At 41.5% G+C, this 12773-nt stretch overlaps 1 protein-coding gene across 3 annotated transcripts in view; it reads right to left on the bottom strand.

The window, feature by feature from the left end:
• GRM7 (glutamate metabotropic receptor 7) overlaps window positions 1-12773 on the bottom strand; it is a 399167-nt gene that overhangs the window by 158228 nt on the left and 228166 nt on the right. For all 3 annotated transcript variants that reach the window (XM_083424909.1, XM_083424907.1, XM_083424908.1), the window contains exon 5: window positions 2281-2421. In XM_083424909.1, coding sequence (XP_083281035.1) covers window positions 2281-2421 — 141 coding nt within the window. The remainder of the gene's footprint in view (window positions 1-2280; window positions 2422-12773) is intronic.

Below are 12773 nucleotides of genomic sequence, written 5' to 3'. Positions count from 1 at the left end.
CATAAGCAAACCCAGAGACTGAATTGGCCTTCTCATTTTGTTCTGTCTCCTCCTCTTGCCCCAGCTTCTATCAGGAGAATTCCCACAGAAGCCAACTGAAAGATGCCAGAGTAAGTAGGAGATCAGAACGGGATGCTTACTGCCTTACATTTGTATGCCTGACACATTTCTTTTCCTGCCGAATCTCCATGGGGAAAAAACATACAGTGCTCTCTGTCTTTTACAAAATAGCTGCCATTTACGGCATCTCTCCCCCTAAGCAGCTCATTCTCTATACCATTAACTGAAGTGCACCTTCAGGCCAATTACAGACTCTGGTAATTAGAAAAGCTCTCGGAGTCACCTACCATCCAACAAGGTGACATTTAGGGTGATGTCACCCCAATATCACTTCATTATGCCTTGTTGAGCACAAGGCAGGCAACATTTAAGACGGTATCTAATGAGGGGAAACTGCCACAACTACAGTCAAATGTTTGGGCTTCCTTTTATAGGCATGCCATACCAAAGAAGCATGGTTCATTAAAGGGAGGGAGTTTGTTGGTACATTAAAGCAGGAAAACGCATCCAGAGGCACTTGAAAATATGGTCGCACTTGGATATATCTGCAAAGCAGACACAGCAAACGCAGAATTACATTAGAACCATTATTTTATTTTTCTTGTTCGCTTGTGCATACAAACAGAAGAAATCTCTCTAGTGTGGTGTCAGGCAGAAGACAAGATTGCACTGACTCGGACTGCTGGATACGTTCATCTTATTTCTCCCTTTGTGCAAAGCCATGTCCTAACAAAGTGGTAGTGGGAACAAACTGTAGAGCAAACTCAACTCTCGGTTTCAAAGGCAGCATTGATAGTGGCCGTGGAGGGAGTGTGTGTGTTTATATCACATTTTTACTGCCTTGATCACCTTTGGCAATCACCCAGCCATAAGCTCCCATGGTGTTTTTGTTAACTGTTGCAATTACAGTAGGTTGGATCCAGAGTGTTACTTTCACAAACAACTCATTTAATGCGCCCACCAGCCCTGCAGAGGTAAAGACTAGGCAAGAAAGGGATCGATGAAAACATTGACCCTGTGTGCATTTGCTGTGGAAAAAAAGCGAATTGCATGTTTGAGATCATTAGAAAAGGAACAGAAGACAGCCTGCTAATCTCACAATGCTTTTGTATAAATCTACAGTCTGACTACATTTGGAATGGTGTGTGTGCTCCCCTAAAAGGATTCTGTGAAGCTGGAGAAGATGGAGAAGAGGGCAGTCAAAGCGGAGGGTAGGACAAGGGGTTTGAGCAACTCCACTTGCTCATGTCGCATATGTGTTGGGCAAACCACTTGACTGGATAGGCCTTTGGATGGCAATCTTCCAATGTTCTTAACGTAAGTAAGAGTATGCACATAGCTGTTAAAATAATCCTAATGTCACATTGGTGGGATTGAACTGGCACCACTGAGCTGACAGTGACTAACCAGGATAGAGATTTTGGGTCATGGTGCATAGCTCAATCAAAACATCACATGTGGTACATGCAAAACCCTCCAATAGTACTCAAGCAAAGGGATACCCCAATGAAACTGATTGTCAGGAGATTCAGGAGAGCAACACATGTCTAATTCATGGAATCACCATAAAAATATGTTGATTCAACAAATGCAGGTGGCTATAAAGGGGAACTGGAGAAATTCATGGAAGAAAGGTCTATTAATGGCCACTAAACATGATTACTGTATGGAACTTCTAGGTTTCATTCACACTGTGTAAAGAAAAAGACTGACTAGGTAGATGTTAGTCTTGATCCCAGTAGGGCTCCTCTTAAGTTCTTACATATATTCACATCTTATATAGGTATCGCCCCTCAGAGAGAGATGCATTCCCTACTCAAATCTATTTCAGTTCCAGACCAGGAGAAAGCATTGCTCTTTCCCAGATTACAACTTCTCTTCTATGAAATAAATTTATAAAGGAAACATTCAAAATGATACAAACACCTCTCTCTCTCTCTCTCTCTCTCTCTCTCTCTCTCTCTCTCTCTCTCTCTCATGAGCACAAAAATCAATGAAAAATGTCAGTTCCTAGAGGATGGACAGGCAGAAACAGAAAAAGTGTCTTTTTTACTTAATCTATTTCTTCTTCTTTGTAAGACTTGTGCTTCTGAGTTCCCATTTTTATAAAGAAAAAAATTCTCTCTGTCTCCCTTTCTCAACTTATCTCCAACCAGCTACACAGACATTTTATGCCGGCCACGTACAGCATCATGGGAAGGACAAAGAGAATGAAATTACCTGTGCATTTACGATCTGTGTCTTCCTTTTTTGACCCACTAATCGTTAACTTGCAATTGAAGTTTTCTTCCCAGTATTCTGCAAACCACACATTTCTTCTGTTGTTCTCCAGTGTGCGAGAAGTAAAGTAGGTATCAAATCCTAAAAGAGAGAGTTGTTGTTGTTATTATTATTACATATATAATTCATATACAAGATTGATGTTTTGGGACTTGCTACGCCTATTGCAAGGGGGAACGACATGATTCCAAGACAAACCTCAGCCCACAGAGCTGTTTCAAAACATCCTAGCAAAGTGACTATTTGTGAAGGGGTAGTGGTGGTCAGAGCTGAAACAAAAGTCTCTCACTCTTCCATACTAAGAAATCTGGGAAGGGTTCTGAGGCTATGGACGAGGCAGGATTGCTTTAAAAAGTGAAAAATGTTTCAATTAGATGCTTGCTCAGTGGGTAGCTGGTGAGGGGAAATGATTGAAGAAGGTGAACCAACAGGAGCTAGAATAATGTGAGGTTCTTCTGATGAAAAGGGAAGAAGGATTTCAGATAGACAAAGGGTTGTGGGTGAAAGCATCTGCTGCTGCTGATTGAAGTTCTACCTATAACAAAGTAGACATTTACAGTTTCTAGGAAGTAACTATTGAAGATACTAAAATATAGCCATTGTCCACTTTGCATTTAGCAACCACACTTTGCAAGTTAATCACTACACCATACATTGTGAATTCTCAGGACACAGCCAAAGTTACACATATTTAAATCTCACTAATTTCAGTTGGTGAGATTTATCTACACATGAAGCTCTCTTATACTGAACTGAGTTCTAGGTCCATCTAGCCCAGGACTGTACTTTGACTGGCAGTGGCTTCTGCAGCTCCCAGAAAACATTTCCTAGCTCTAATACCCAACTTTAATCTTAACTAGAATAATGGAAAACATGTTATTGACCGCTGAGCTATGGCCCTTTCCCCTGTCAGTTTTTCATACTTCCTCTGACAATCTTTAAGGTAACCGTCCAACGCCACTTAAAAAATCTCTCTAAACAATATCTCCTTTTAGACACTACTGAATAACTGGAAGAAATCTTCCTGTATCTGAGGTTCTGGCAAATTGTCCTTAGTATCAAACTCAGGAAGCTTCTTGCACCATACAATAGTACAAGGTAGCTGAAAATTGTCTCATAACATGGAGAAAATGGCTAGAGGTTGTGGTTGTTTTTTGGTCTCTCACTCTCTCATAACACTAGAATTTGTAGACACCCAACAAAGCTGAATGTTGGAACATCCAGATAAAACATTTTTTTCATGTAGTGCATAATTAAAGTATGGCACTTGCTTTCACAGGAGGCCATGATGGCCACCAACTTGGATGGGTTTAAAAGAAGTTTAGACAAATTCATGGAGGAAAGGGCTATGGTTGGTTACTAGCTATGATCTGCTGCCATGGTTGAAGATAGCAATGCTTCTGAATACCAGCTGCTAGAACCAACTCCCTGGCTGCCATGCTGAGGGCAGGTTTGCATGGGGTGGGCATCTCCCTCCACAGAGGTCTCCATCCACACACAGCCCCAAATTCTGCCTGAGTTATCGCTTGATGGCATTTGGACCAATCCCTATGCTAGCTCCATCCCCTTCTGTCCCAGTTGAAATGAACAACTGGACTGCAAATGCAGAAGTAGCTCCACCAGTCCACCATGCCCCACCAATACTCAGCCAGGTTTTGAATTGCTCTGCAAATATGCTTTTAAGTCAGACACCTGAAGGACTCTAAACATTGTTTCCTTAAATGATACAACACATAAACAAATATATAAATCTTAAAAGTGCAGCAAGAGCGGTGTTGTGAACTGATTTTATAGCCCATCTCTATTGTTAATATAATGCATTTCTCAGGCCCTTATGGAGAAGCCCAGTATTATTCCCATTTTCCTGGCTGTAAGTGAAGTTGAGACACAGCAAACTTCCATTGCCACCCAGGGAGAATCATCTCCAATTCTCATATCTTCCCGGTTCTAACTCTAACTGGAACACAGTGTCTTTTGCCTGCTGAAATTTGAGGAGATGCAAGCAAGCCTTTTATCCCATAAGTGTCTGCAAACAATAATATGAGAATACAATAGCAGTGTTGACAAGCCAAACAACACAGCTTGCTGCCCTCAGTTCTACTGCTTTACCACTTCAGTATTTGTTCACGCGTCCAGGATTTAAAGCAGTCAATCAAATGCAGAGAGACCTTTTGTAAATAAGAGGTATTGTAAATCAATAGATACATAAGCTAAATACTAGCTTGGTGTCAGAAAGCTGACCTTTATGCCTGCAAAAAAGAACGCTCACATGAGAGCAGGCTACAGAGACAAGGAAGGATCACAATGTCAATGTGGGTCAAACACCCAGACAGCAGTCTCAGCTTGGGTGATGCTATGCTGACAGATACTAATGGGACTTCACGCAGCATGGAAGTGCAATGACTAGCCATGATCACGATGCTCTCAACACAAGCCAAGCATTTCAGGATTAGAAATTGCCTGCCAAGCTCAGTGGTGGTATCTATTTGGCTGCTTTCTAAATGAAAACATGCTTCAGTCCATCCATTTTTAAAATTCCCCTTTCTTTGATTTTTTTTTTTCAAATATCACCTGCACAAGGAAAGTCAGTTCAACACTCACAGCTGTATTTTGACCCATCGTTAGATGGAGTCGTGATGGATTCACACAGCCTAGTTTGCCACCTTGCAGTGGATCTGACACTTGTGAATGGTTTGGTGTGTATTCAGACAAAGAGCCAAGGACTGTTTACAAATTGCAAACATGGGAAAATACTGTTGGGGCTCTTAGTTATTAAGAGTACATTGGATTTTTGTTTTTTGTTTTCATGCTCTGCAGGGCTGCTGTAACAGGGAATGAAAAGAAACATATCAAAGACCGCTCCCCCCCCCCAACAAGTGGAACGTTTAATTAGATTGCAAGTTACCTTACAGTTTCTTCTGTGTCTCAAATGATCAATACTGAAAAACTGCAGTATTGGTAACATGCAAATTGATTTAATGAAATAAAAAATAAACAAACTAAAAACTATTAGCCAGACATATCTCAAGCACCATGGTTCTGTACATAGTGAAAATTATTTATTTAAGAAAAGTTCTATACCTCTAAGTAGTTCACAAAATTGCACTTCTTTCTATATGTACAGGTGCACTTTTCTGTTGTCACACAATACTTCACATGGTCACAGACAGAGGGCTCCTGTGAAATATAGTGTAATGAGAGGCTGTGGATGGGAAGCCTAGGCGAGTCACAGAAGGGCAGCCAGGAGAGGTTTCTGCAGCCTTCCAGCTCTGCTGGTTCCTTTGCTGCAAGCTTCAAGGCCGCTGTCTCTGGTATCCCAATTCACAGGCCAGCCAGTGCAGCTCCTGGCCGCTTTCTTCCTCTTCTGCCAGCCTGTGGCGACACTGCTGCTGCTGAGAGCCAATTAGCACAAAGGGTTCTGCCTGGGCAGCAGGAGGTGCACAGCAAGCAAGGTGCTCAGAATCAGCAGTGGCCATCCAACTGGAGGACCCCCATTTTTTCTACATCCTTGCTCCCCTGGTATTGATTTACTTATTTCTTTCTGCAACCTAGGCCCATTGTGATAATGTTTTTTTTTCCCCTCAGCCTTAGACACAAAAAGATACAGGGTCACTGGGTACAACAACATTTTAAATTTAGGACAAGTCTTTTGGATCCATACTTGAAGAACAATCCTCCCTTTGGGCCTAAATAACAACTGTAACTGCATAGCTGCATGACAATATTTTCTCGTTTGTATATTGAATGTGAGCATTATCTTCTTCTCTTCTTTGCATTGATTTTGCATTTGGCTCTTGTCATTGTGAATCAATTTTGTGTTAGTTTGCTGCCCTGGCTCAAGGAAACATATAAACCACAGTCGTTTTCCATCTCAGTTTTAGAGTCCAGCATGCGAACAATGTTCTGCTTCAAAATAACTTCCGTATATAACAATAGCTTACTGTGGTGCAGCCATACAGAAAGGCAAGATACTTTTCCAAGTATGAGCAAAGAGTACGAGAGATAGCATATATATATATATATATATATATATATATATATATTCATCTCAGGGTGGGGACAGAATACAGAGGAAGTAAAACCACAAAAGACACATTAGTAAATCATAAAACCAAATTAAGCAACAAGATCAACTGAAACTACAGAGCAGGCTGAGCTATCATAAACTGACTAATGATCTAAGGTTGCATCCCTAACCTAGTTCTTCTGGGAATTAGGATCCAGCAGATCTCCAGCTCAGCCAGCAGGTTCCCAGCTCAGCTGGCATAACTCCATCCCCACAGCTCAGCTGTTTTTCTTTTTCTTTGTATATATCTAAAATTATTATTATTATGGTGGGTGGCTTACAGCATACATAAAAACATAGTAAAACATCAAGGATTAAAAACTTCACAATACAGGGCTGCCTTCAGATGTCTTCTTAAAGTTGTATAGTTCTTTATCTTGACATCTGAAGGGAGGGTGCCAAAAAGTATTGGTGCCAATCATGCTTCTAAAAGGAGGGCATTCCACAAGCCTCACTCATTGGATCATCACCTTGTCGTGGTGAATGGGCTTGCACATTCCTATGACCCTTGTAAGCGAAGCCGTCAGGAGTCTCGTACTCCCAGCAGGGTCACCCAAGGCAGTAAGGTCAAAGGAAAGGAGCTAGACAAAGAATGATCCAAGAAGTTCTCAATGGCAGAACAGGCGGAAGATAACAAGTAGCATGTTACAATGAGTGTGAAGGCAGACGAAGGCTGCAACAGCAGTGCAGACCAGGATGCTTGAATATGAACAGAATGAAATATTAACATTGTACAGGGCTGAGGTATCTAATAAAGAGGTATAGTATGCTCCTTTCCCCCAAAGGACATAAGTAGTTATTCTGACATTCCTCTAATGAAAATAAATGTATTTACTTCATACCCACAGGATTTTATTGCATGAATATTTTTACACTTAGCTAACATCAAATGGTCTAATTTATTCTCTGCCTGTGTTATTAATATTTGTAATTACAGCAGAATAATTCATTTTAGGGTTTTTGGGGTAAGGTAAATAGCACAGCAACTGCTGCTATGGAAAAACAGATCAAACAAAAATATATATTCCCACTGAAACATTGAAATATATGTTCACAATTATTCATTAATCCATTCAGAGAATGCAGGGCGTTGTATGTGCAAGGCTAATTCCTACAGCCATTCTTTCCCCTTACTTATATCCACATAGTCACACATATATGCATCTTAATAATATCACCATTTCATCTATATAATTAATGAGAGAGTTTTACAGTGGGAAACCATCAGATGAATGTAGAAAGCAGCTCAGCCTTTTCCCACTCATCATAAACCTTGTGAATTCCCTTATGCTGTTACACTATTTTTCTATTTTGGCATCAAACGAAGTCCTCCCACGCTCCAGCTGAGGCACATGAAGCAGGCGTGGGAGAATTTCCATGCAGAAATAGTGTCATGCTCTAAATTCCAGAGAAAATCCATATGCATTTGGGACACTAAGAGAGAACCTGTTGCATTGTTTTTTTCCCCATGATGTGGACTTTTCCTTCCTGCAGCAATTATTTACCTAGAGTCATTTCTCAAGGATAGATTGCACTGTTTTCACAGCATCCACTGCCAATCTCAAAGCTTCAGATCAGAGATTCTTGACCAAGAAACACTGGTGTCAGTTTAGGCTTTTGTCTGTTGTCCCTAAACAAACTAAGTACAGTGGTGCCTCGCAAGACGAAATTAATTCATTCTGTGAGTTTTTTCATTATGCGAGTTTTTTCGTCTTGCGAAGCACCGCTGTGTATTGACGGTTTCCCATAGGAATGCATTGGCGGTTTTTAAAAAAAGGCGCAAGACGTTTTGTCTTGCAAAGCAAGCCCATAGGGAAATCCGTCTTGCAAAGCAACTCAGAAAATGAAAAACTCTTTCGTCTTGCGAGTTTTTCGTCTTCTGAGGCATTCGTCTTGCGAATTACCACTGTACTCCAAGTACTTGGACTCAGAGTGGGATGGTTCACTGATCAGCCATAAAGCTAACCATTATCTCTCAACATAAACTACCTGAAAGGGATGTTTTGGAGCCGATTTTGGTCTGTACCATGCCTGGAGAGGAAACAGATAAACCATCCTTCTCTGTGTGCAGCAGTTGTGTGTGTGGGGGGGGAAGAATCCTCCAATTCCTGCAGTTGTTTTATTTAACAGTAAGATGCAGACATTGTTCACAACGTGTTGCAAGTCACATTGAGTTTGGCCTTCTATCATATCTTTTATATAGCCACAGGCCTGAATTGATGGGAGGAGCAAGAGAGGACACGTCTCAGGGACCAGGTTGGAATGAGGGGCTGCAAAATTACAAGCCTGCTCTCTCTCTCTCTCTCTCTCTCTCTCTCTCTCTCTCTCTGTGTGTGTGTGTGTGTGTGTGTGCTTCAAATGAAGGGTGTAGGGACACTCCCAGAATATACAAGAATTGTCCCCCACTCCCGATATTGCTACAATTGGGCTAAGAGACAGATGAAAGCCTGAGTTTTGAACAAATAAGTCATTTCTTCATTATGTCACAATATTGATACTGTAGGACTTTCCAGGCATTTCTCAATTTAAAAAATGAGGGGGGGGGTTTAATCTTGATACAGTGAGGTCCACTGAAAAACTAGTGATAGCACACCTTGTAAAAACTTAAGATTTAAGAAAAATAATAATCAAAGATGCACTTTTATGGACACACTGCTGCATTATAAAGCGAGGAGCATATTTTGTAGCAGCAGCCTCCCTCGTGCTGTAATACTGTGCCTACATCCTTATATTGCCGCAATAAGGGAGACAACCTGAAATGGAGAATTGACTTGAAACTTTGTAGAGCATATTAAGATGAGTTGCATCAGTTTAGAATTGGTTGGCGGTACACTTCGAGGTTGTAGACCACTCACAGTTTTAAAGCTAATACTCCTAAGCAAGTGGGAAGGGTGATATCTTCAGACTGAAAATGAATAGCTACTGGAATGATTCCCCCCTTCCCCCAAGAAGGTATACTAAAGGTCTGCTGGGAGAAAGGCATATGAAACAGAGTTCAACATAAGCTGTCTTCTATAAAGGGGTGGAAATAGAATACAGTCCAATTATAAAATGAAATTATTGACCTGTTTTATTGTACTTGTGCATAGAGCACAGTGAATTTCATTATTTCATTTCAAGCCAGGTAGTTTGTGTCTGCACATAAGATATTGGCCCAATTTCATTTGGTGCTTTTCTTACCAGTTATTTTATTTCACCTCCGCTCTTCTTAAAGTAACTAAAGAAACCATTACAGCTATGGACAGTAATCAAAGTGCTGGCCTTTCTTATGTAGTTAAGATTATTGATTTAATAAGCAGCTAGGCTTGACCTCTGATTAATGTAACTGAAGAGCCCTCGGATCATTTCCCCCTATTTGTTCAGCATTCAAGCCAAAGTACATTTATTTCTTGATCTTAAGTCTGAAGAGAAAACATTAATGGGAGGAAAGGAAATCTATCTTGAAAGAATTCTGCCCCAGCACACCTCCCCTCAGTTTTTATTATGTCGTCTGAACAGTACACTCCATATTTTTTATGAAACTATTAAGATGCTTTACAGAAGCTCTCTAGACTTCCGTGGCCAATAAAAAAGGAAATGCTGCTACTGAGTGATTTTAATAACTTACTGGCAAGGTGCCATAAAAATGGTTCAGGACTGGGGGCAGGGGTATGGGGAAACGAGGATAAAAAGGACTTCCAGGTAGAATAGCAGAAGAAGAAAAATATTCTTGTTGACATGATGCAATGACCACTTACTTCTGATTTACTCTGGAAGATGCCTCGTAGTAAAGGGAAACAGGTGATTCTGCTCCTGATGAATGCAGACTTGGAGAACAGCCTTTACACAAATAGCTGCATTTGCTAACCATCATATGCTCTAACCCTGTCTCATCAGAACACTGGCATGGCAGTGTCTCAGTAAGCTGATGCAGTCCATTGCATGTAAAACAGAACGTACAAGGAGACTGGGGAGGCATTGGGAAGCTCAGCCAGTATGGTGTAGTGGTTAAGAGCGGTAGTCTCGTAATCTGGGGAACCGGGTTCGCGTCCCCGCTCCTCCACATGCAGCTGCTGGGTGACCATGGGCCAGTCACACTTCTTTGAAGTCTCTCAGCCCCACTCACCTCACAGAGTGTTTGTTGTGGGGGAGGAAGGGAAAGGAGAATGTTAGCCACTTTGAGACTCCTTCGGGTAGTGATAAAGGGGGATATCAAATCCAAATCCAAAATGAACTCACCAGAGCCACAGTGCATAAAACAGTGTCTGGCTCAGATATGGGCCCATTTCAGAAACCTCGCCCCTTCCAGATTCCAAGACGAGGGGGTCTGAGGGCAGCCTCTGTCCTTTTCTTCTAACAGATAAGGCTAGCCCCCTAAAGGAGCCACTGGGCTCGTTGTCACAGACATTGAAAACACCTGTATCTGCAATACCCAGAGCGAGTAACAACAACAACAACAACAACAACAACAACAACAACAAATAAATAAATAAATAAATATTATTTATACCCCACCCTCCCTGGCTAGAGTAGGGCTCAGGGCGGCTAACACCAATAAAATCACAGTAAAATCATAAGGGGGGGGGGAGAAACCAATTTAAAATACAGGTTAAACTGCAATTTAAAATGCAGCCTCATTTTAAAAGTAGCTGATAAATCAAGACCATAAAGGGAGGGAGACATAAGGGTCAGACTGAGTCCAAACCCAAGGCCAGGTGGAACAGCTTTGTCTTGCAGGCCCTGCGGAAAGATGTCAAGTCCCACAGGGCCTTAGTCTCTTGTTACAGAGCGTTCCACCAAGTCGGGGCCAGTACTGAAAAGGCCCTGGACCTAGTTGAGACCTTGCGACCTGGGACCTCCAAAATGTTGTCATTTGTGGACCTTAAGGTCCTCTGTGGGGCATACCATGATGCAACATGGGTCATTGTTCTCGAAGGGATTGTATAGGGGTGGGGAGCATGGCTGCTCCCATGGCTCTGTGAGGTAGTTTTGTCAAAAATAAATATGTTTACATATAGGGAGGAATTCAATATACTGCCAAAGGAAATCACTCCATCAGCATAAGCATGTCAGAGGGAATATACCTCTGAATACTAGTTGCCAGGAATCACAGGCAGGCAAAATGCTGTTGCGCTCATGTCCTGCATGAGGATGGTCACTGTAGAAACAGGATGCTGTGTCTTTGCCTGATCCAGCAGCAGCAGAAGAAGAAGAGTTTGGATTTGATATCCCGCCTTTCACTCCCTTTAAGGAGTCTCAAAGCGGCTAACATTCTCCTTTCCCTTCCTCCCCCAAAACAAACACTCTGTGAGGTCAGTGGGGCTGAGAGACTTCAGGGAAGTGTGACTGGCCCAAGGTCACCCAGCAGCTGCATGTGGAGGAGCGGAGACTCGAACCCGGTTCCCCAGATTACAAGACTACCGCTCTTAACCACTACACCACACTGGCTCTCCACACTGGCACTGCACCACGCAGGCTCTTCTTACATTCATAAGTTCTTTCCTGCACATTCCTGTCCTTCATTTGCTGTATTTAGTAATAAGGATGCTCTCATTAAGCAAGAAACGCACTTCAGGTGGCCACATTGTTGTGTGTGTCTCTGTGTGAAAGATATACTTTATTGTTGACATGGCAACATTTGAGCTGAATTAAAAAAATAAATCCAAAAAAATAATAATTGTTGCCTTAATGCCGTGTTTTCTCCCCCTTTTCTATTGGAACACCAATTAAATAGCACACACTGAAGATTTTTGCCAGCGGGTATTGTGAATTGCATTCATGTAAAGCTAATACGTAAGCAGGAACAATGGTGGCAATTCATGCAGTGAATGTACTGGATTTGATATAATTGGTTGTGGCTATACAGAAAAGCAATTTCTCTCTCTTTTTTGAGCCAGCCACATCTATTTTCAAATTCTCTGCAGATAATGACCTAAGAAAAATTTTCTGAAATCTTGCTTGTTGTTTTTTTTGGAAAAAAAGTCCAGCTGTTTTCTACCTTTATAAATTGACAACTCTTCCTTCATACTAGACAACTTTCTTTTCTTAATCAGTTTGATAAAGGGATCCAATTCCAACCTTTTTGATTAAAGTAAGTACAATATATAGTTACTACTCTTTACTTCACTATATTGCTCACAAAACTGGTCCTATACCAACAGAGTTCCTAACCTTTGTGTTTTTTAAACTTAAAAACTTACCGTACAATAGGAAATGGAAGAGGGCATTACCCAGAATGTGAACTTACGAGACAGTTAGTTGCCTTGCTGTTTTGTGGTTGTGCACCAGTCAGATACATGCATTGAAAAACAAAGAAGAAGGAGGGTAAGTCTAGTGTGGCCCCATCCTACACTGAGAAAGGCAGCAACCCACTTTTGGGGGCGTAAAA

This window comes from Podarcis tiliguerta, assembly GCF_965153285.1.
Source record: "Podarcis tiliguerta genome assembly, chromosome: 2".
NCBI classification, from domain to species: domain Eukaryota; kingdom Metazoa; phylum Chordata; class Lepidosauria; order Squamata; family Lacertidae; genus Podarcis; species Podarcis tiliguerta.
Note: the sequence above shows the minus strand (reverse complement) of the source record. Positions and strands in the feature narration are given on the sequence as shown.